General features: G+C 55.6%; 2 protein-coding genes across 13 annotated transcripts in view; one reads left to right on the top strand and one right to left on the bottom strand.

Moving 5' to 3' along the window:
• The first annotated feature begins 144 nt into the window (after positions 1-144).
• Positions 145-17,713, top strand: tubgcp4 (tubulin gamma complex component 4). Its single transcript, XM_023951861.2, has 18 exons — positions 145-320; positions 773-901; positions 10,573-10,695; positions 10,763-10,816; positions 10,889-10,945; positions 11,806-11,885; positions 11,960-12,161; positions 12,239-12,404; positions 12,478-12,608; positions 12,679-12,729; positions 12,827-12,932; positions 15,786-15,893; positions 16,056-16,200; positions 16,287-16,464; positions 16,660-16,794; positions 16,877-16,993; positions 17,097-17,236; positions 17,308-17,713. The coding sequence occupies exons 1-18, from the start codon at positions 243-245 to the stop codon at positions 17,312-17,314; spliced, it is 2,007 nt and encodes a 668-aa protein (XP_023807629.1). The 5' UTR covers positions 145-242; the 3' UTR covers positions 17,315-17,713.
• The window catches only part of tp53bp1 (tumor protein p53 binding protein, 1), a 30,748-nt gene continuing 26,118 nt past the window's right edge, over positions 17,704-22,333 (bottom strand). For all 12 annotated transcript variants that reach the window (XM_078944148.1, XM_020711474.2, XM_078944153.1 and 9 more), the window contains 6 exons: positions 21,220-21,399; positions 20,219-20,407; positions 19,859-19,953; positions 18,994-19,190; positions 18,059-18,192; positions 17,704-17,980 (listed from right to left, as the gene is read on the bottom strand). In XM_078944148.1, coding sequence (XP_078800274.1) covers positions 17,787-17,980; positions 18,059-18,192; positions 18,994-19,190; positions 19,859-19,953; positions 20,219-20,407; positions 21,220-21,399 — 989 coding nt within the window. In that variant the 3' untranslated portion in view covers positions 17,704-17,786. The remainder of the gene's footprint in view (positions 17,981-18,058; positions 18,193-18,993; positions 19,191-19,858; positions 19,954-20,218; positions 20,408-21,219; positions 21,400-22,333) is intronic.

Below are 22,333 nucleotides of genomic sequence, written 5' to 3'. Positions count from 1 at the left end.
GTTAGTCTGATTTAATTACATTTATTCATCATTTCAAATGACACTTCCAACAATTATGTGCTACGGATTTACGTTTAATTCCTACGTTACTTTTAATATTATTTCCAGAAATAAGAACACGCAAAAACTATAACGTACTGCGCATGCGTTCATGTTGATGACGTAGGCTTCGACCGGAAGGCGGGTTTGTTTTGCCGAATGAAAGAGGTCCAGCCCAGTGTCGGGGTCGTAGGGTAAATACAATGATTCACGAGCTCTTACTGGCGCTGAGCGGGTACCCCGGCACCATCTTTACCTGGAACAAGAGGACGGGTCTGCAGGTAAACGGAAGTCACGTGTCCGACTCGAAACGTGATCATTATATTCCTTTAGCCGCAACCTGCAGACCAGTCAAATGCTGCATCGAGCACCGCAGACCCCCTACCTGGACCCCCCCACCCCTGAACTCCCTCCCCATGCCCGCAGCCCCTCCCTCCTGTGCAGCAGCTGGTGGTCCCTGCAGCAGAAGCTCCATCATGGAGGAAGGAAGCATCTCCTTAGGGAACCACGTCTGCTGACATCTTCATGTTTCTTTGCTACAGATTATTTACGGCTAATCAGAGTCATTCTAAAATACCGCTCATTCCCAGTCCCGATCATTGATCCAGATTCATGAAATGACTACATGCTTTGTGTGAAGTTAGAATCTTGTGTTGTGCAGGAGTTGGTTAACTGTATGGATGTGAAAAGCTGCCGGTCTCTGTCAGAATGAAACATTAATGCTGATGTGCAGGTGTCCCAGGAGCTGCCCTTTCTTCACCCCAGCGAGGCCAGCGTCCTGAACCGGATCTGCAAACTGGGCTCAGATTATATCCGCTTCACAGAGTTCATAGAGCAGCACACGGGACATGTCCACCAGCAGGTGAGTCTGTGTTCAGCAGCAGGTCAGTCTGGTCTCAGGCTCTGGTCTCAGGCTCTGGTCTCTGGTCTCAGGCTCTGGTCTCAGCCTCTGGTCTCAGGCTCTGGTCTCAGGCTCTGGTCTCTGGTCTCAGGCTCTGGTCTCTGGTCTCAGGCTCTGGTCTCAGGCTCTGGGCTCAGCCTCTGGTCTCAGGCTCTGGTTTTGTATACTCTGGTCTCAGGCTCTGGTCTCAGGCTCTGGTCTCAGGCTCTGGTCTCAGGCTCTGGTCTCTGGTCTCAGGCTCTGGTCTCTGGTCTCAGGCTCTGGTCTCTGGTCTCAGGCTCTGGTCTCAGGCTCTGGTCTCAGGCTCTGGTCTCAGGCTCTGGTCTCAGGCTCTGGGCTCAGGCTCTGGGCTCAGGCTCTGGTCTCAGGCTCTGGTCTCAGAGTCTGGTTTTGTATACTCTGGTCTCAGGCTCTGGTCTCTGGTCTCAGGCTCTGGTCTCTGGTCTCAGGCTCTGGGCTCAGGCTCTGGGCTCAGGCTCTGGGCTCAGGCTCTGGTCTCAGGCTCTGGTCTCTGGTGTCAGGCTCTGGTCTCAGGCTCTGGTCTCAGGCTCTGGTCTCAGAGTCTGGTTTTGTATACTCTGGTCTCAGGTCTCAGGCTCTGGTCTCAGGCTCTGGTCTCAGGCTCTGGGCTCAGGCTCTGGTCTCAGGCTCTGGGCTCAGGCTCTGGTCTCTGGTCTCAGGCTCTGGTCTCTGGTCTCAGGCTCTGGGCTCTGGTCTCAGGCTCTGGTCTCAGGCTCTGGTCTCAGGCTCTGGGCTCAGGCTCTGGTCTCAGGCTCTGGGCTCAGGCTCTGGTCTCTGGTCTCAGGCTCTGGTCTCAGGCTCTGGGCTCTGGTCTCAGGCTCTGGGCTCAGGCTCTGGTCTCAGGCTCTGGTCTCAGGCTCTGGTCTCAGGCTCTGGGCTCTGGGCTCAGGCTCTGGTCTCAGGCTCTGGGCTCAGGCTCTGGTCTCAGGCTCTGGTCTCAGGCTCTGGTCTCAGGCTCTGGGCTCAGGCTCTGGTCTCAGGCTCTGGTCTCAGGCTCTGGGCTCAGGCTCTGGGCTCAGGCTCTGGTCTCAGGCTCTGGTCTCAGGCTCTGGTCTCTGGTCTCAGGCTCTGGGCTCAGGCTCTGGTCTCAGGCTCTGGTCTCAGGCTCTGGTCTCAGGCTCTGGTCTCTGGTCTCAGGCTCTGGTCTCAGGCTCTGGTCTCAGGCTCTGGTCTCAGGCTCTGGTCTCTGGTCTCAGGCTCTGGTCTCTGGTCTCAGGCTCTGGGCTCAGGCTCTGGTCTCAGGCTCTGGTCTCAGGCTCTGGGCTCAGGCTCGGGGCTCAGGCTCGGGGCTCAGGCTCTGGTCTCAGGCTCTGGTCTCAGAGTCTGGTTTTGTATACTCTGGTCTCAGGCTCTGGTCTCTGGTCTCAGGCTCTGGTCTCTGGTCTCAGGCTCTGGGCTCAGGCTCTGGGCTCAGGCTCTGGGCTCAGGCTCTGGTCTCTGGTCTCAGGCTCTGGTCTCTGGTCTCAGGCTCTGGGCTCTGGTCTCAGGCTCTGGTCTCAGGCTCTGGTCTCAGGCTCTGGTCTCAGAGTCTGGTTTTGTATACTCTGGTCTCAGGTCTCAGGCTCTGGTCTCAGGCTCTGGTCTCAGGCTCTGGGCTCAGGCTCTGGGCTCAGGCTCTGGTCTCTGGTCTCAGGCTCTGGTCTCTGGTCTCAGGCTCTGGGCTCTGGTCTCAGGCTCTGGTCTCAGGCTCTGGTCTCAGGCTCTGGGCTCAGGCTCTGGTCTCAGGCTCTGGGCTCAGGCTCTGGTCTCTGGTCTCAGGCTCTGGTCTCAGGCTCTGGGCTCAGGCTCTGGTCTCAGGCTCTGGTCTCAGGCTCTGGTCTCAGGCTCTGGTCTCAGGCTCTGGGCTCAGGCTCTGGTCTCAGGCTCTGGGCTCAGGCTCTGGTCTCTGGTCTCAGGCTCTGGTCTCTGGTCTCAGGCTCTGGGCTCTGGTCTCAGGCTCTGGTCTCAGGCTCTGGTCTCAGGCTCTGGGCTCAGGCTCTGGTCTCAGGCTCTGGGCTCAGGCTCTGGTCTCTGGTCTCAGGCTCTGGTCTCAGGCTCTGGGCTCTGGTCTCAGGCTCTGGGCTCAGGCTCTGGTCTCAGGCTCTGGTCTCAGGCTCTGGGCTCTGGGCTCAGGCTCTGGTCTCAGGCTCTGGGCTCAGGCTCTGGTCTCAGGCTCTGGTCTCAGGCTCTGGTCTCAGGCTCTGGGCTCAGGCTCTGGTCTCAGGCTCTGGTCTCAGGCTCTGGGCTCAGGCTCTGGGCTCAGGCTCTGGTCTCAGGCTCTGGTCTCAGGCTCTGGTCTCTGGTCTCAGGCTCTGGGCTCAGGCTCTGGTCTCAGGCTCTGGTCTCAGGCTCTGGTCTCAGGCTCTGGTCTCAGGCTCTGGTCTCTGGTCTCAGGCTCTGGTCTCAGGCTCTGGTCTCAGGCTCTGGTCTCAGGCTCTGGTCTCTGGTCTCAGGCTCTGGTCTCTGGTCTCAGGCTCTGGGCTCAGGCTCTGGTCTCAGGCTCTGGTCTCAGGCTCTGGGCTCAGGCTCGGGGCTCAGGCTCGGGGCTCAGAGTCTGGTTTTGTATACTCTGGTCTCAGGCTCTGGTCTCTGGTCTCAGGCTCTGGTCTCTGGTCTCAGGCTCTGGTCTCAGGCTCTGGGCTCAGGCTCTGGTCTTAGGCTCTGGTCTCAGAGTCTGGTTTTGTATACTCTGGTCTCAGGCTCTGGTCTCTGGTCTCAGGCTCTGGTCTCTGGTCTCAGGCTCTGGGCTCAGGCTCTGGGCTCAGGCTCTGGGCTCAGGCTCTGGTCTCTGGTCTCAGGCTCTGGTCTCTGGTCTCAGGCTCTGGGCTCTGGTCTCAGGCTCTGGTCTCAGGCTCTGGTCTCAGGCTCTGGTCTCAGAGTCTGGTTTTGTATACTCTGGTCTCAGGTCTCAGGCTCTGGTCTCAGGCTCTGGTCTCAGGCTCTGGGCTCAGGCTCTGGGCTCAGGCTCTGGTCTCTGGTCTCAGGCTCTGGTCTCTGGTCTCAGGCTCTGGGCTCTGGTCTCAGGCTCTGGTCTCAGGCTCTGGTCTCAGGCTCTGGGCTCAGGCTCTGGTCTCAGGCTCTGGGCTCAGGCTCTGGTCTCTGGTCTCAGGCTCTGGTCTCAGGCTCTGGGCTCAGGCTCTGGTCTCAGGCTCTGGTCTCAGGCTCTGGTCTCAGGCTCTGGTCTCAGGCTCTGGGCTCAGGCTCTGGTCTCAGGCTCTGGGCTCAGGCTCTGGTCTCTGGTCTCAGGCTCTGGTCTCTGGTCTCAGGCTCTGGGCTCTGGTCTCAGGCTCTGGTCTCAGGCTCTGGTCTCAGGCTCTGGGCTCAGGCTCTGGTCTCAGGCTCTGGGCTCAGGCTCTGGTCTCTGGTCTCAGGCTCTGGTCTCAGGCTCTGGGCTCTGGTCTCAGGCTCTGGGCTCAGGCTCTGGTCTCAGGCTCTGGTCTCAGGCTCTGGTCTCAGGCTCTGGGCTCTGGGCTCAGGCTCTGGTCTCAGGCTCTGGGCTCAGGCTCTGGTCTCAGGCTCTGGTTTCAGGCTCTGGTCTCAGGCTCTGGGCTCAGGCTCTGGTCTCAGGCTCTGGTCTCAGGCTCTGGGCTCAGGCTCTGGGCTCAGGCTCTGGTCTCAGGCTCTGGTCTCAGGCTCTGGTCTCTGGTCTCAGGCTCTGGGCTCAGGCTCTGGTCTCAGGCTCTGGTCTCAGGCTCTGGTCTCAGGCTCTGGTCTCTGGTCTCAGGCTCTGGTCTCAGGCTCTGGTCTCAGGCTCTGGTCTCAGGCTCTGGTCTCAGGCTCTGGTCTCTGGTCTCAGGCTCTGGTCTCTGGTCTCAGGCTCTGGGCTCAGGCTCTGGTCTCAGGCTCTGGTCTCAGGCTCTGGGCTCAGGCTCGGGGCTCAGGCTCTGGTCTCAGAGTCTGGTTTTGTATACTCTGGTCTCAGGCTCTGGTCTCTGGTCTCAGGCTCTGGTCTCTGGTCTCAGGCTCTGGGCTCAGGCTCTGGGCTCAGGCTCTGGGCTCAGGCTCTGGTCTCTGGTCTCAGGCTCTGGTCTCTGGTCTCAGGCTCTGGGCTCTGGTCTCAGGCTCTGGTCTCAGGCTCTGGTCTCAGGCTCTGGTCTCAGAGTCTGGTTTTGTATACTCTGGTCTCAGGTCTCAGGCTCTGGTCTCAGGCTCTGGTCTCAGGCTCTGGGCTCAGGCTCTGGGCTCAGGCTCTGGTCTCTGGTCTCAGGCTCTGGTCTCTGGTCTCAGGCTCTGGGCTCTGGTCTCAGGCTCTGGTCTCAGGCTCTGGTCTCAGGCTCTGGGCTCAGGCTCTGGTCTCAGGCTCTGGGCTCAGGCTCTGGTCTCTGGTCTCAGGCTCTGGTCTCAGGCTCTGGGCTCAGGCTCTGGTCTCAGGCTCTGGTCTCAGGCTCTGGTCTCAGGCTCTGGTCTCAGGCTCTGGTCTCTGGTCTCAGGCTCTGGGCTCTGGTCTCAGGCTCTGGGCTCAGGCTCTGGTCTCAGGCTCTGGTCTCAGGCTCTGGTCTCAGGCTCTGGGCTCTGGTCTCAGGCTCTGGGCTCTGGTCTCAGGCTCTGGGCTCAGGCTCTGGTCTCAGGCTCTGGTCTCAGGCTCTGGTCTCAGGCTCTGGGCTCAGGCTCTGGTCTCAGGCTCTGGTCTCAGGCTCTGGGCTCAGGCTCTGGGCTCAGGCTCTGGTCTCAGGCTCTGGTCTCAGGCTCTGGTCTCTGGTCTCAGGCTCTGGGCTCAGGCTCTGGTCTCAGGCTCTGGTCTCAGGCTCTGGTCTCAGGCTCTGGTCTCTGGTCTCAGGCTCTGGTCTCTGGTCTCAGGCTCTGGTCTCAGGCTCTGGTCTCAGAGTCTGGTTTTGTATACTCTGGTCTCAGGTCTCAGGCTCTGGTCTCAGGCTCTGGTCTCAGGCTCTGGTCTCAGGCTCTGGTCTCAGGCTCTGGGCTCTGGTCTCAGGCTCTGGGCTCTGGTCTCAGGCTCTGGTCTCAGGCTCTGGTCTCAGGCTCTGGTCTCAGGCTCTGGTCTCAGGCTCTGGGCTCAGGCTCTGGTCTCAGGCTCTGGTCTCAGGCTCTGGTCTCAGGCTCTGGTCTCAGGCTCTGGTCTCAGGCTCTGGTCTCAGGCTCTGGTCTCTGGTCTCAGGCTCTGGTCTCTGGTCTCAGGCTCTGGGCTCAGGCTCTGGTCTCAGGCTCTGGGCTCAGGCTCGGGGCTCAGGCTCGGGGCTCAGGCTCTGGTCTCAGGCTCTGGTCTCAGAGTCTGGTTTTGTATACTCTGGTCTCAGGCTCTGGTCTCTGGTCTCAGGCTCTGGTCTCTGGTCTCAGGCTCTGGGCTCAGGCTCTGGGCTCAGGCTCTGGGCTCAGGCTCTGGTCTCTGGTCTCAGGCTCTGGTCTCTGGTCTCAGGCTCTGGGCTCTGGTCTCAGGCTCTGGTCTCAGGCTCTGGTCTCAGGCTCTGGTCTCAGAGTCTGGTTTTGTATACTCTGGTCTCAGGTCTCAGGCTCTGGTCTCAGGCTCTGGTCTCAGGCTCTGGGCTCAGGCTCTGGGCTCAGGCTCTGGTCTCTGGTCTCAGGCTCTGGTCTCTGGTCTCAGGCTCTGGGCTCTGGTCTCAGGCTCTGGTCTCAGGCTCTGGTCTCAGGCTCTGGGCTCAGGCTCTGGTCTCAGGCTCTGGGCTCAGGCTCTGGTCTCAGGCTCTGGGCTCAGGCTCTGGTCTCTGGTCTCAGGCTCTGGTCTCAGGCTCTGGGCTCAGGCTCTGGTCTCAGGCTCTGGTCTCAGGCTCTGGTCTCAGGCTCTGGTCTCTGGTCTCAGGCTCTGGTCTCTGGTCTCAGGCTCTGGGCTCTGGTCTCAGGCTCTGGGCTCAGGCTCTGGTCTCAGGCTCTGGTCTCAGGCTCTGGTCTCAGGCTCTGGTCTCAGGCTCTGGGCTCAGGCTCTGGTCTCTGGTCTCAGGCTCTGGTCTCTGGTCTCAGGCTCTGGGCTCTGGTCTCAGGCTCTGGTCTCAGGCTCTGGTCTCAGGCTCTGGGCTCAGGCTCTGGTCTCAGGCTCTGGGCTCAGGCTCTGGTCTCTGGTCTCAGGCTCTGGGCTCTGGTCTCAGGCTCTGGGCTCAGGCTCTGGTCTCAGGCTCTGGTCTCAGGCTCTGGGCTCAGGCTCTGGTCTCAGGCTCTGGGCTCAGGCTCTGGTCTCTGGTCTCAGGCTCTGGTCTCTGGTCTCAGGCTCTGGGCTCTGGTCTCAGGCTCTGGTCTCAGGCTCTGGTCTCAGGCTCTGGGCTCAGGCTCTGGTCTCAGGCTCTGGGCTCAGGCTCTGGTCTCTGGTCTCAGGCTCTGGTCTCAGGCTCTGGGCTCTGGTCTCAGGCTCTGGGCTCAGGCTCTGGTCTCAGGCTCTGGTCTCAGGCTCTGGTCTCAGGCTCTGGGCTCTGGGCTCAGGCTCTGGTCTCAGGCTCTGGGCTCAGGCTCTGGTCTCAGGCTCTGGTCTCAGGCTCTGGTCTCAGGCTCTGGGCTCAGGCTCTGGTCTCAGGCTCTGGTCTCAGGCTCTGGGCTCAGGCTCTGGGCTCAGGCTCTGGTCTCAGGCTCTGGTCTCAGGCTCTGGTCTCTGGTCTCAGGCTCTGGGCTCAGGCTCTGGTCTCAGGCTCTGGTCTCAGGCTCTGGTCTCAGGCTCTGGTCTCTGGTCTCAGGCTCTGGTCTCAGGCTCTGGTCTCAGGCTCTGGTCTCAGGCTCTGGTCTCAGGCTCTGGTCTCTGGTCTCAGGCTCTGGTCTCTGGTCTCAGGCTCTGGGCTCAGGCTCTGGTCTCAGGCTCTGGTCTCAGGCTCTGGGCTCAGGCTCGGGGCTCAGGCTCTGGTCTCAGAGTCTGGTTTTGTATACTCTGGTCTCAGGCTCTGGTCTCTGGTCTCAGGCTCTGGTCTCTGGTCTCAGGCTCTGGGCTCAGGCTCTGGGCTCAGGCTCTGGGCTCAGGCTCTGGTCTCTGGTCTCAGGCTCTGGTCTCTGGTCTCAGGCTCTGGGCTCTGGTCTCAGGCTCTGGTCTCAGGCTCTGGTCTCAGGCTCTGGTCTCAGAGTCTGGTTTTGTATACTCTGGTCTCAGGTCTCAGGCTCTGGTCTCAGGCTCTGGTCTCAGGCTCTGGGCTCAGGCTCTGGGCTCAGGCTCTGGTCTCTGGTCTCAGGCTCTGGTCTCTGGTCTCAGGCTCTGGGCTCTGGTCTCAGGCTCTGGTCTCAGGCTCTGGTCTCAGGCTCTGGGCTCAGGCTCTGGTCTCAGGCTCTGGGCTCAGGCTCTGGTCTCTGGTCTCAGGCTCTGGTCTCAGGCTCTGGGCTCAGGCTCTGGTCTCAGGCTCTGGTCTCAGGCTCTGGTCTCAGGCTCTGGTCTCAGGCTCTGGTCTCTGGTCTCAGGCTCTGGGCTCTGGTCTCAGGCTCTGGGCTCAGGCTCTGGTCTCAGGCTCTGGGCTCTGGGCTCTGGTCTCAGGCTCTGGGCTCTGGTCTCAGGCTCTGGGCTCAGGCTCTGGTCTCAGGCTCTGGTCTCAGGCTCTGGTCTCAGGCTCTGGGCTCAGGCTCTGGTCTCAGGCTCTGGTCTCAGGCTCTGGGCTCAGGCTCTGGGCTCAGGCTCTGGTCTCAGGCTCTGGTCTCAGGCTCTGGTCTCTGGTCTCAGGCTCTGGGCTCAGGCTCTGGTCTCAGGCTCTGGTCTCAGGCTCTGGTCTCAGGCTCTGGTCTCTGGTCTCAGGCTCTGGTCTCTGGTCTCAGGCTCTGGTCTCAGGCTCTGGTCTCAGAGTCTGGTTTTGTATACTCTGGTCTCAGGTCTCAGGCTCTGGTCTCAGGCTCTGGTCTCAGGCTCTGGTCTCAGGCTCTGGTCTCAGGCTCTGGGCTCTGGTCTCAGGCTCTGGGCTCTGGTCTCAGGCTCTGGTCTCAGGCTCTGGTCTCAGGCTCTGGTCTCAGGCTCTGGTCTCAGGCTCTGGGCTCAGGCTCTGGTCTCAGGCTCTGGTCTCAGGCTCTGGTCTCAGGCTCTGGTCTCAGGCTCTGGGCTCAGGCTCTGGTCTCAGGCTCTGGTCTCAGGCTCTGGTCTCAGGCTCTGGTCTCAGGCTCTGGTCTCAGGCTCTGGTCTCTGGTCTCAGGCTCTGGTCTCTGGTCTCAGGCTCTGGGCTCAGGCTCTGGTCTCAGGCTCTGGGCTCAGGCTCGGGGCTCAGGCTCGGGGCTCAGGCTCTGGTCTCAGGCTCTGGTCTCAGAGTCTGGTTTTGTATACTCTGGTCTCAGGCTCTGGTCTCTGGTCTCAGGCTCTGGTCTCTGGTCTCAGGCTCTGGGCTCAGGCTCTGGGCTCAGGCTCTGGGCTCAGGCTCTGGTCTCTGGTCTCAGGCTCTGGTCTCTGGTCTCAGGCTCTGGGCTCTGGTCTCAGGCTCTGGTCTCAGGCTCTGGTCTCAGGCTCTGGTCTCAGAGTCTGGTTTTGTATACTCTGGTCTCAGGTCTCAGGCTCTGGTCTCAGGCTCTGGTCTCAGGCTCTGGGCTCAGGCTCTGGGCTCAGGCTCTGGTCTCTGGTCTCAGGCTCTGGTCTCTGGTCTCAGGCTCTGGGCTCTGGTCTCAGGCTCTGGTCTCAGGCTCTGGTCTCAGGCTCTGGGCTCAGGCTCTGGTCTCAGGCTCTGGGCTCAGGCTCTGGTCTCAGGCTCTGGGCTCAGGCTCTGGTCTCTGGTCTCAGGCTCTGGTCTCAGGCTCTGGGCTCAGGCTCTGGTCTCAGGCTCTGGTCTCAGGCTCTGGTCTCAGGCTCTGGTCTCTGGTCTCAGGCTCTGGTCTCTGGTCTCAGGCTCTGGGCTCTGGTCTCAGGCTCTGGGCTCAGGCTCTGGTCTCAGGCTCTGGTCTCAGGCTCTGGTCTCAGGCTCTGGTCTCAGGCTCTGGGCTCTGGTCTCAGGCTCTGGGCTCTGGTCTCAGGCTCTGGGCTCAGGCTCTGGTCTCAGGCTCTGGTCTCAGGCTCTGGTCTCAGGCTCTGGGCTCAGGCTCTGGTCTCAGGCTCTGGTCTCAGGCTCTGGGCTCAGGCTCTGGGCTCAGGCTCTGGTCTCAGGCTCTGGTCTCAGGCTCTGGTCTCTGGTCTCAGGCTCTGGGCTCAGGCTCTGGTCTCAGGCTCTGGTCTCAGGCTCTGGTCTCTGGTCTCAGGCTCTGGTCTCTGGTCTCAGGCTCTGGTCTCAGGCTCTGGTCTCAGAGTCTGGTTTTGTATACTCTGGTCTCAGGTCTCAGGCTCTGGTCTCAGGCTCTGGTCTCAGGCTCTGGTCTCAGGCTCTGGTCTCAGGCTCTGGTCTCAGGCTCTGGTCTCAGGCTCTGGGCTCTGGTCTCAGGCTCTGGTCTCAGGCTCTGGGCTCAGGCTCTGGGCTCAGGCTCTGGTCTCAGGCTCTGGTCTCAGGCTCTGGTGTCTGGTCTCAGGCTCTGGGCTCAGGCTCTGGGCTCAGGCTCTGGTCTCAGATCTCAGGCTCTGGTCTCAGGCTCTGGTCTCAGGCTCTGGTCTCAGGCTCTGGTCTCAGATCTCAGGCTCTGGTCTCAGGCTCTGGTCTCAGCCTTTGGTGTTTGTCTGCAGCTTCATTTTTTACTTATAAATGTAAAGGTTTTTCTTTTTCACGTGTGTTGCTCTGAGTTCCAGAGTCTGTCTTGAATTGTGATTTAAAGTCCGGTTCTGCAGCAGCCCTCTGACACGTTCTCCCCGTGTTCTGCAGGAACATCACACAAACCAGCCCAGCCAAGTGGGCCTCCATGGGATCTACCTGCGGGCCTTCTGCACTGGCCTGGACTCCATGCTGCAGCCCTACAGACAGGCGCTGCTGGAGCTCGAGCAGGAGGTGTGCTGATGGTGTTGTGGGTGGGGGCGGGGACAGGACACTCGTTCAAGTTGTATTTCTGTTTCAGTTCCTGGCAGATCCACACCTGACCATCTCACATGTCAACTACAAGCTCGATCAGGTAATTCTGAGCCCAAAGCTCTCTGAGCGGAAGAAGCTTCATTTCTGCTGAAGACCGCACGTCTTTGTGAAGTTTCAGCTGCTGTTCCCCTCCGTCATGCTGGTGGTGGAGACCATCCGTTCACAGAAGGTAGGGATCTTCAGAGGATCAAAAAGGAGGCGGAGTCTGACGGGCTGGCAGCTTTTTCTCCACACAGCCTCTCAGGGTGTTTAAAAGCCTTTCAACCCTTTTACAGGGTGTCTAAAGATTCAAGACTTAAGATCACGACAAATCTCATGTACGATGAAAATCGTGACTAATCCATCAAACAACTGCGGAAAAAAACTCTTTCAAATCACTCGTAACATCCAGTTACCACATCATCCTGATGTAAAACAATGTAACGGCTAATTTGGGTGTCACAAATCACATTTTTTTCTATAGTTATCACAATGACTTCCTTACCTTAAAACAAAAACGACAGCAAGGTGGCAAATATGTCTTAAGCAACAACAGACGATCCCAACTGTCTTAAAATTGAACATTATTGTTGGTGCTTGGACACATTCAGAAGCTGGAAAAATGGCTTTAAAAACGTCACAAACTCAAACTCTGCACCAGATCTCCTCTGACGTGACTGTCAGCTTGGAGCCACGTGGTTTGCATGGCAGAGGCGCCTTTTGTTTGGCGCGTCTCATCTTCTGCAGCATCACAAGACTCTGGTCGGCGTTCACAGCCGCAGACACGTGTTCACGCTGCTCTCTCCCTTCTGCCTGCTTGCCCGTCCCAACGGCAATCTTAGAACGTAGAAGTTATTTTACAAACCCATAGAGAGCCGCAGCAGACGGATGAAGGAGCCGCACGCGGCGCCGCAGCGGCAGGTTGTAACCTGATCCTCAAACCTTTTGTTGTTGTTTTCCCTTCTGGATCGTTGCTTTTCTCCCGTTTGTTCCCATAAAGCATCTTCATGACAGGCTGTAGCTTTTGTGCTGACATGAGTGCTGCTGCAGATCCACGGCTGTCAGATTCTGGAGACGGTCTACAAGCACAGCTGCGGGGGCCTGCCTCCGGTGCGCACCGCCCTGGAGAAGTGAGTCCTTCCTCTGTAACGTGTTCAGCCTCCGGCGCTCCGTCTGAGGAAAGTGTTTCCTGGGGCTCCTGCAGGATCCTTGCCGTGTGCCATGGGGTCATGTACAAGCAGCTGGCGGCCTGGATGCTGCACGGACTGCTGCTGGACCAAAGCGAGGAGTTTTTTGTGAAGCAGGGTCCCAGCACCGGAGGAGCTGCCTCCAGCCAGGAGGAGGACGACGACGACCTGGGCCTGGGGGGCTTGAGTGGGAAGCAGTTGAGAGAGCTGCAGGACCTGGTGAGATTGCATTCAGACCCTCACTTTGACTCTGGAGCGGCGCTGACCCCGTTCTTGGTGGCGCTTGTGTCCCACAGAGGCTGGTGGAGGAGGAGAACATCCTGGCTCCGTCTCTGCAGCAGTTCTCTCTGCGCACAGAGATGCTGCCCTCCTACATTCCCATCCGGGTGGCCGAGAAGATCCTCTTTGTGGGCGAGTCCGTTCAGATGTTTGAGAACCACACCCAAGGCCCTTCCAGAGCGGGTACGCCGGGCCGCGTGGAGCCCCTTCAGGAGCGGCGGGCCGCTGGCGGCTGACCCACTGCTTGTTGTTTCAGGCTCCATCTCCATCCTGAAGCATCAGGAGGACACGTTCGCCGCAGAGCTGCACAGGCTCAAACAGCAGCCGCTCTTCAGCCTGGTGGACTTTGAAGACATGATCGATCGCATCAGAAGTACAGTGGCTGAGGTGGGTGGGTCAGCGAACCGTCCCCCAGGGGGCGGGGCCTCTGCTGACCGAGCCTTTTTCCTGTCTGCAGCACCTGTGGACGCTGATGGTGGAGGAGGCGGATCTGCTGGAACAGCTGAAGGTTGGTTCTCCTCCTCGGTTAGAAGTTCCGATGCTGTGCAGGAACCGCTCTGCTCCTTCCTCTCCCACACACCTGTCTTCATCACTCATGTCTCCAGATCATCAAGGATTTCTACCTGCTGGGTCGCGGCGAGCTCTACCAGGTCTTCATCGATCTGGCGCAGCACATGCTGAAGACGCCGCCGACGGCCGTCACCGAGCACGGTGAGTCTGAGGAGAGCAACAGCTCCTCCTGCTGGCAGGAGCCACACATGCAGGAGGAGTTCTGCCCGTCTGAGGCGTTCTTCCACAAACACCCGCAAGACTTAGCCGCTCTTGGATTGGAGGGAAACTCCATTGATCCACCGCCTGACAGCCCCATCAAAAACCCAGTGATCTATCTTTAACCCAACTGGGGCAAAAACAACTGCCTCCATTCTGACACCAGGCAACAAGAACCCGATTCCCTTCACGGTGGCTTCATGTCAAAAAAAAGAATGAAGGAGTTCCAGGGCTCCAGACTGCGACCAATTGGTCGCATTTTGCGACCAAAATTTGAGAGTGTGCGACTAAATTTTACATCCAGTCGCACATGTGCTACCAGTAAATTTGCCTCCCCCACCCTCCGTATTTTTTTATACATTAAACGTGGAAGGGGCACGTCAATGATCAATGAAATGAGCAATTAAATAATCAATGAGACGCGAGCGCACACGCATGCAGGCAGACAGACACACACACTCGCGCACATACTCATGAAACGCGAGCACACACTCGCGTGATACCTGTCTGTGAGGCGGCCACTGCGTGTGAGAAGAATAGGGAAAGCCACTTTAAGTGGCTAAAATGCGTGTAGGGGGAGGGGCCTAGAGATAATCGAGTGCGTAAACATCTGTGGGAAGGAAACGGAGACAAATATCATCACAACCTAATATGTGCGTCTGAGCTATGAGCAAGCGAACTATTGATTCATTCTTCCGACCTGCGGCTATGTGTACCAGTGCCAGAGTGTACAGCAGGGGTCTCAAACTCGCGGCCCACGGGCTATTTGCGGCCCCCAAGATGATATTTTGCGGCCCCCGCCTTAATATGAAGGCTTAATGTTACTGCAGCCAGCCAGTTTGTATGAAAGACACTTTTTCATCGTCGTGCACGGAGCTGACAAAGCAACCAATCACAGTGGAGTAAATGACTCTTGGGGGCGTGACAATGACAGGGCTTGAAAGCAGGAAACCTGACAGCCCCTCCCTCCCCGGACCACATTAAGGAGTTCCTTACTTTCCTTTAGAACGTATTTATTCGCTCGTAATTTTCTAAATACATGCAGTCCGTGCTGAACTTTTCTCTGGGTCACACAGATCCAGAGGACGGTTTAGGTTTTGGTTACGGTTACGGCGGCGCATAAAACGGTTATGCACGGCTGTTACGGCAGCACGCCGCTCCAGCGGGAGTCGGGTCAGCTGAGGAGAATAAATGTCCCACACCTACATGCGTGACAGCTAACGGGGCTTGAACTTTAAACACGGTCGAGCAAAAACAACATTAGTTTTAGACTCACTGAAAATACGTGTGGAAAATGCAACGATAGACGTGTTTGAGATGAACCAGCGCTTCGCCTGGATCGTTTGGTGGGGGGGCTGTGAGATGAAAGCGAATCTGCAGCGAGACTGAAGGAGAACAAGAAATTGGAGTTGTCCTTAACATTCAATTTAGTTTTAATATTCCTCTCCCCCTTAGTGTGATCTGTGTTATTATATATTTTATGATTATTTTAATGTCTTGTGATGTATGTAGCCTTTTTTAATGAATTGGTATTTTAAATTATTTTAATTAATCACTGCACTACAAAAACCATCAGGACACATGTCCCATAATGCATTGTTTTGTAGTCATCAGGGCAGCTTTCAGTCAGTTCAGTTTCCAGCTGTGTTCGGGTAGGTTTGCCCCTTGCTCCCACCCCTTTCTCGCGATATTTTTGTGATGATTGACAGTTGATGTTGGAGCAAAAACAAAAATATATGTCTCACACCAGGTGATCTGTGCAGCGTTGAGTTCACCTGGGTGATCTCAAACACGCTTATTGTGCATCTTGGCTGCACCTATTTGGTGTCACAAAGATAAATTCCCATCCGTTTTCTTTACTATTTGGACTGTCATGACAGCGATGTTGCTGTCAGTTTACCTTCTTGTTGCATCTTCAAAAGTGCAGAATAAAATGTGACACTGTATTAGAAACAGCACATTGTAATTTCTGCATCTATCATTAAATTTTTTATTGGTAATACAGTGGAAATTAGGAGATTTGGTTAGCATGTTGATTTTCTGGTTGTGCCCCCAGAGTTTTCAGTTAGGGGCCACAGTGCTCCTAGTGAAAAAAGTTAGTCTGGAGCCCTGAGTTCTCTCAGGGGTGGTGAAAGGTGGACGCCCATGTTCAGCACCTTTCCAGTAAAACACTGAAGTTCAGTGACGCCCACACACCAGCAAGGATCCTGAGCAGCTGGAATGAACCCTTGGGGGGTACTGAACCCTGCTCCCCCACCTTAATAATGTTCCACAAATGGTGAATTTGGAAGAACAAACGATAGTGAAACCTTAGTTATGTCACCCCTCCTGCCGTTTGAAGTCCGATCATCTTTTTTAATCGTGATTATGCTGGAAAAAAACTGTTTTCTAGAACGTAGTTGCTGCTGAGTGGCAGGAGTTCCAATATAAGCATAAGGCAACCTCACCCCTTTTCCTTCCCCAATGCTGAGAGCTCTCTGTTTACAGGTTCTCCTGCTAACTTCCAGCCCCTCACTGTGAGCAAAGCTGGAGCTCTCCAGCCGCCCAGTTTAGAACCAGATTCCAGCTCAGACGAGGAAAACAAAGACGTTCATGTTTGTCTGACAGTCGACGTAATTTAAGCTTAATGTTCTTTCTATATGTCACAAGAACAAGTTAAAAGACCAAACACGCCATTTTCCTGGGCGGGGGTTTCTAAGGAGAAGCCCTTTAGTTTGCAAACAGCCGTTGTCCTCTTTGTGTGTTGGTTTTGTTGCTGGTTGATTGTGTGTTCTTGCTTTTCTTTCGGTGTTGCAGACGTGAACGTTGCCTTCCAGCAGGCCGCTCATAAGGTTCTGTTGGACGACGACAATCTGCTGCCCCTGCTGCACCTCACTGTGGACTGCCAGGGCAAAGACGGCAAAGGTGTGTGCAGGAAGTGCCGAGGAAGAGCGTGAACCCCATAAAAATCCTCTCTGACCCTCAGCGGCTGGGATTCCAGGCGGCTTTAGGGCGGCGGTGCTGAGGAACAGATGCGTCTTCATAAACAGTTATGATGCTAAACGCCAAAACGGTTCGCTCTTGCAGAGACGGCCGGCCCTAGGGATGGAGCCACGCCCCCTCAGGACACCTCCCCCCGTGAGGCCCCTCCCACAGGCTGGGCCGCGCTCGGCCTCACCTACAAGGTCCAGTGGCCGCTGCACATCCTCTTCACCCCCGCCGTTCTGGAGAAGTGCGTGCAGACCGGCGTGTCTTTGTAGCTGTTTTTTTTCTTTCTCAGAGCTGACCTCTGACCTCTGTGCTCCACGCGGCGTTCAGGTACAACGTGGTCTTCCGGTACCTGCTGAGCGTGCGGCGCGTGCAGTCGCAGCTGCAGCACTGCTGGGCCCTGCAGATGCAGAGGAAACACCTGACCTCAAGCCAGACGGATGCGGTGAAGTGGCGGCTCCGCAACCACATGGCCTTCCTGATCGACAACCTGCAGTACTACCTGCAGGTGAGCGGAGGCGCGGGCTGGCTCCGCCTCTAAATCTGCAGATGTAAATCTGCAGGGTCTGCTTCCAGCTGTAGGAGACATTTGGGTGGAGACTTCAGATCACTGCAGCATGTGCTCGGAGGCTCAAACGCATTGGGGGGGCGGGGTCATTTAAACCTCCTGACACCCCCTCCCTATCTGTCCTCTTGTCTCTAGGTGGATGTTCTGGAGTCTCAGTTCTCTCAGCTCCTGCAGCAGATCAACTCCACCAGAGACTTTGAGAGCATCCACCTGGCCCACGACCACTTCCTCAGCAACCTGCTGGCCCAGTCCTTCATCCTGCTGAAACCGGTACGGCCCAGCCCGGTACGGCCCAGCTGAGCTGCCCCGCCGCTTCTCCTTTGACGCCACCGTCCTGTTGTTCCTCTGTTAGGTCTTCCACTGCCTCAGCGAGATCCTGGATCTGTGTCAGAGCTTCTGTGCTCTGGTCAGTCCCAGCGTGGCGCCGCTGGACGAGAGAGGAGCCGCCCAGTTGGATCTGTTGGTCAAGGTACAGCTAGCTATGCGCTTAGACGGCGTGCACTCTGGCGGCGTTCACTCTGGCGGCGTGCGCTCTGACGGCGTGCACTCTGACACAAACTCTGAAACCGCAGGGCTTCAAGCGCCAGTCTTTCCTGCTCTTCAAGATACTCTCGAGTGTGAAGAACCATCAGATCAACTCTGACCTGGCCCGGCTGCTGCTCCGGCTCGACTACAACAAGTACTACACCCAGGCGGGGGGCACGCTGGGCAGGTAGGAGCCACAGAAAGACGCCACCTGTCAGATGACGAGTCAGAACCTCATTGCACCTCCTCTGCTTCTAGTGTCTGAGGCGTTTGTGGAAGCTGAATCTACGGAGCTCTGCAGGCTTCCAAACATCCCAGCTAAGACTCCTCCATGTTCACCCTGAAAATGAAAGGAAGGACCAGAGAAACGTCTCGACTCGACATCAGACACAGACTCCCCCGAGGCTGAATGGCAGCAGGAAAGTCTGCATTTTCCTAAAAAATGTCTCTCTGCCAGTGAGAGGAGATAAACCTGCTCTAAAAGTAAATTAGATTAAAGAGGACTCGCGTTCTAGGTCAGCTTCCATTGTGTGTGTGTGTGTGGGGGGGGGGGGGGGGTCGCTGGTTCAAACAGAAGCAGCACTTCACCTCACCTCCAGCAGGGGGCAGAAGATTGTGGCGTAAATGTGTTTGTACCAATAAAAGGCGGCTTGGTAAAATGAAAGCAATCACGTTTATTATGATAAAAACAGACAGGAATGTACAGCAGAGCATGCAGCAGGACCCGGAGGTCCGGGTTAGGAGGAGGAGGAGCACGGAGAGGAGGAGCCATCCCAGCCGCGCCGAAAATCCATCCGCTTGCCGCAGATCAGACTCTGAATCAGCCACTCGGGAGGTACCACGGGCACTTCCTGGGATGTCACTCTTCTCCTGACCTGCGGCGGACAGGTGTGGTCCGTCACCGCCACGTCGAACTTCCCGGCAGGAATGTCTGCAGGCAGGGGCCAAAGGTCAGCATGTGACGAAGAGGCGAAGTCTCGGACTCCGCTGTGAGCGTCACATTCTGTACCTGAGCTGTCGTCCACCTGCAGCTGCCGCACTGAGGAGGCCCCGCCCATGGTGGCCAGCTGCGCCCACAGCTCCTGCGGCTGCTGCGACAGCAGCAGGACGTGCAGGGCCTTGAAGGGGCTGCAGCGCGGATGCCTGATGGGGAAAAAGGGTTTATTTTAGGCAACCAGTGTTTGTGATAAACTGTTTGAAAGGGAGTGAGGAGACGTGAATGAGATTTCTGACTTATGGCGAGTACAATGTCTGCAAAAGGAGGCCAGCCACAGAAATACACAGTGAAGACATCATTTAAGTGCAGAAAGTAAGTATTTGACCCCTCCCTAATTTTGTAGGTTTGCCCACTGTAACCCTTGTTCTATCCTAGGCACTTTAACATTGGGAGTTGGGTCATCTAGACCCACTAGACAGTGCTCTGAACCTTTTTTCTTCAATGATTTGTGATCTTCACTGGTGTCCATGGATTACATGAAATCTTTCCACCTTTATCCACCTTTGTCATGGTAGGGAGAACACGTCAATGTAAGGGGGGGTCATCTAAGCTAGCACAAGGGTTAAGAAGGCACATGTGCAGACCCGCCTGAAGTTTGAACACTGTCAGGATTTACAGAGGGAATGGGAGAAGTTGCTGTAATCAGATCAAAAACTGAGCTCTTTGATAAACACATGCTCTCGAAAACCACAAGAACACCACCCACACTGTCAAGCACGGAAGTGGAAACATTGTGTGTATATGTATATCTAACTCTATCTCTATATATCTATATCTCTCTATATAGATAGATAGATACACACACGCCCATCAAACAAGAAATACGGCTGCATCAGCAAAAGAAAGAGTTTCTGCTTGGAGAAAAAGAACAAAGTAAACGCACGAGTTTCTATCTCATTTCTATCTCTTCAGCCAGAGTTCAGGGTTAAAGTAGAGTAAAGGCTCACCACTCCACGATGGCGCCGTCAGGCCCCGCCCCTGCCGGCAGCAAGTAGTTCCTGTAGTTCAGCAGCTTGTTTTCTCTGCAGCAGTCCCGAACCCAAATGTGAGACACACACGGCACGCCGCTGGACACGCACAGCAGGTACTTCCTGGTGCGGCAGTGCTGGTCTGCGATCAGCAGGCTCTGGTAGGCCGCCTGACACTGGGGGAGGGGGGAAGGGGGTTAACGACACACAGCAGAAAAACTCCAGGAAAAGACAGCAGAACTTGAATTCATTCATCTTTTAATCCGGTTGTTCCCTTTCGGGGTCACGGGGCTGCTGGAGCCAATCCTGCACCCCTACACACTCACAGCTATGGACAATTTAGAGCAACCATTAACCTGAAGCATCATTTCTGGACGGTGGGAGGAAGAAAACCCACACATGCAAACATGAAAGGTCCCCATTGATGTTACGGTTCAGGTCCCCCAGCTGGGACTTGAACCTGGGGCCTTCTTGCTGTGAGGCGAGAGCGCTGACCACTGCCCACAGCAGAATTTTCTAAAAATAAAAAAGTTTCGTTTCTTTTTTAAGTGTGGGGGGGTTGGGGTTTTTTAATTTTTTTTTTTTTTGATTTTTAGTTTTTAGCACTTTTTTTAAAAATAACTTTTTTTTTTTTTTTTAGGAAAGTTGTTTTTTTTTAAAGAAAATCTTTAGACAGAACTTTTTAAATTAAAGGTCATCATTGTTTACCCCGGGAAGCCAATCCAGATTTCCTGCATGACAGTCCTGCACCCACTGACCTTTACTACGATCATGTGAACGTTTTTTCCTTCTTCTCCTTAAAGCAAGCAACAGTTCAAGCTCTGGTAAAGTTCTCGGGTCGTACCTGCTCCTCATTGAAGTCCGGGAGGATGAAGCCCCCCCCGGCTTGCAGCTGGGACTCTGTGTAGGCTTTGTTATACGGACCCGTCTGCACGTAATCTGCAAACACAGCAACAAAGTAATCCAACCACCTCAGGAATCCCATTTCTTCACAGTTAGTTAGTTACATCTGTGGAGGTTGGCACCAACCCAGCCAGGTCACAGTCTAAGGGTGGGATGGGGTCGCCCACCCAGACTGCTGGTTACCAGACTCAGGTGTTTTCACATTCTGACTAAGAACACCTCATCCAGGTAAGCAGCAGGGAGGGGGGTCACCTGGTTAACCAAGGGTCACTACCAGCTCTGCTTCTCTAGTCTGCCTCACCCTCCTCATCCTCGCTGAAGGCCAGGTTTGACAGCCGGTCGGTCTCGGACGAGGCCGTCAGCATGAAAGCGAAACCCATGAAGAGGGACGCGTTCTGGGGAAGGGGGCCGTGCGTCTCCGCCGGGTCACCGGACTGACCTGGGAGCTCGGTGCCGCTGCCGGACGTGTTACAGACGGTAAACCGCTGAGCTGTGGAGATGAAGACCCAGATTAGATAGAACGAGAGAGAGCAGCTAAAGCATAAAGAGCAGCCCACACCACCATGCCTCCACCACCGAACCTTCACAGACAGAAACGCAGACGGGGCTGATTCAGAGGGTGAATCCTAATTCTGACCCCACGTTTGATGGGGGAGGAGCCTAAAGGGGAGGGGCTTCACAGCACTACAGAACCAGAACTAAACTGTCCAGAAGCTGCTTTCCTTATGAGGACTTTGGTTCTGTTCTCTGGAGGACATTAAAGGATAACGGGTTCCGTGGTTTTCAACCAGAAACCTTTATGGTTTTTTTAAACATGCTTTTATCTTTTCTGTCGGCTCACATTTTCTAACTCGAACTGGAGCAGCGGAAAAAGAAGAAAGATCCGCTTCAGGAGAGAAGCTGAAGCACAGAGTTGTCCTAACCCCCCCCCCCAACATGGGGGGGCTATGTTGTTTCCAGAGATGAGGAGCATCAAGAAAGTCATCGACGTGACCTTTCCAACCATCAAAGCCCCGCCCTTGTGACACACCCCCTCCACCTGTGAACCCACACCTGCAGCCCCCACAGCGCTCACCCCTTCATGGCTGCTCCAGCCGGGGGCAGGAAGCAGCAGCGGATGGATGAATGGATCAGGCCAGCAGGACGTCAAACGTCGGAATTTTCAAACTTTCTCATTCAATTCAATACAAAGTTAAAACAGCTGCTAAAAACAAAACCCCAGAAAACCTGCACATCGACTAGTTACCCCCCACCCCCCCCATTCAGAGACCCCTCAGAGCCGGGGCAGCCAGGTGACCATACCCGCTCGAGACCCCCCCCCTCTGCGTCCCCTCTTTGACGGCGTCCGGTTCTCCTCTGGAGCCATTAGCTTCCTTTTGCCGGAGGGGCCGGGGGTCCGAGGGCTGCTAGAGGAGCTGCGGTTGGGGGTGTGCGCCCCCCCTGGGGTTCCTTTGCGCCTCCTCTTCCCCTCCACCAGGTTATCTGCAAGGAAGACAGGTCAGCTCAGATGACGGTCTGAACATTGCGAGGCGCCCGTGGGAGAAGGTCTGCACACAAAACGGCTCGGCAGATCTGAGGACACACACATACACACAGCTACACACACATGCACACACATATCTACACACACACACATACTTAGACACACACACATGCACATACATATCTACACACATACGCAGATACACACGCATATCTACACACACATATGTACACACACACATGCGCAGATACACACACATATGCAGACACACATATGTACACACACACATACGCAGATACACACACATGCATACACATACGTACACACACACATGCACACAGCTACACACACATGCACACACACACCTACACACGCACACACACATACGCAGACACACACACACTAGGTCTGGGCGATATGGACTAAAAATAAAATCTCTGATTTTATTTATTTTTTCATTCGATTTCCGACTTTTTCTACCCAAGGAAAGCAATAAGTACAAACGGCAGACAAATTTTGCTTTTATTTAATCAAACTCAAGACAAATGTAACCCCCATTTCTGGGATGAATAGTAAATAAATGAACACACTCTTGGAATCAAAGTCCCAGCTGTGTTTGAAGTCACTCTTTGTAGTCTAGACTAAAAGGAGACAAACATTCACCTTGACAGTAGCACCATTTTCTAAAGGATTAACAATCCAGCTCAGATCTGGGGTCTAAGGTTTTAAATAAATTAATAAACCTCGTCTTCTCCACGGTATATATGGGTACCATGTCTTTGGCTGTATGCAAAGCCACCGCTTCAGTGATTTTTCTCCACCGTGCCCCTTTCCTAGGGATGGGTACCGAGCCCCGGTATTGAACGAGCCCCAGGGCAACATTCTTCAAGACCGCAGTATTCCAGAAGATATAAACTAGAGCTGTGATGGTGT

The sequence above is a fragment of the Oryzias latipes genome, chromosome 3, assembly GCF_053564925.1.
Source record: "Oryzias latipes strain Hd-rR chromosome 3, Olatipes_Hd-rR_3.1".
Lineage (NCBI taxonomy): Eukaryota > Metazoa > Chordata > Actinopteri > Beloniformes > Adrianichthyidae > Oryzias > Oryzias latipes.
Note: the sequence above shows the minus strand (reverse complement) of the source record. Positions and strands in the feature narration are given on the sequence as shown.

Coding starts and splice junctions, on each gene's coding strand:
- tubgcp4 (XM_023951861.2), top strand. CDS start 243: ATGATTCACGAGCTCTTACTGGCGCTGAGCGGGTACCCCGGCACCATC. Junction 12,405..12,477: donor CCAAGGCCCTTCCAGAGCGG/GTACGCCGGGCC, acceptor TTGTTGTTTCAG/GCTCCATCTCCATCCTGAAG. Junction 16,994..17,096: donor AGTTGGATCTGTTGGTCAAG/GTACAGCTAGCT, acceptor CTGAAACCGCAG/GGCTTCAAGCGCCAGTCTTT.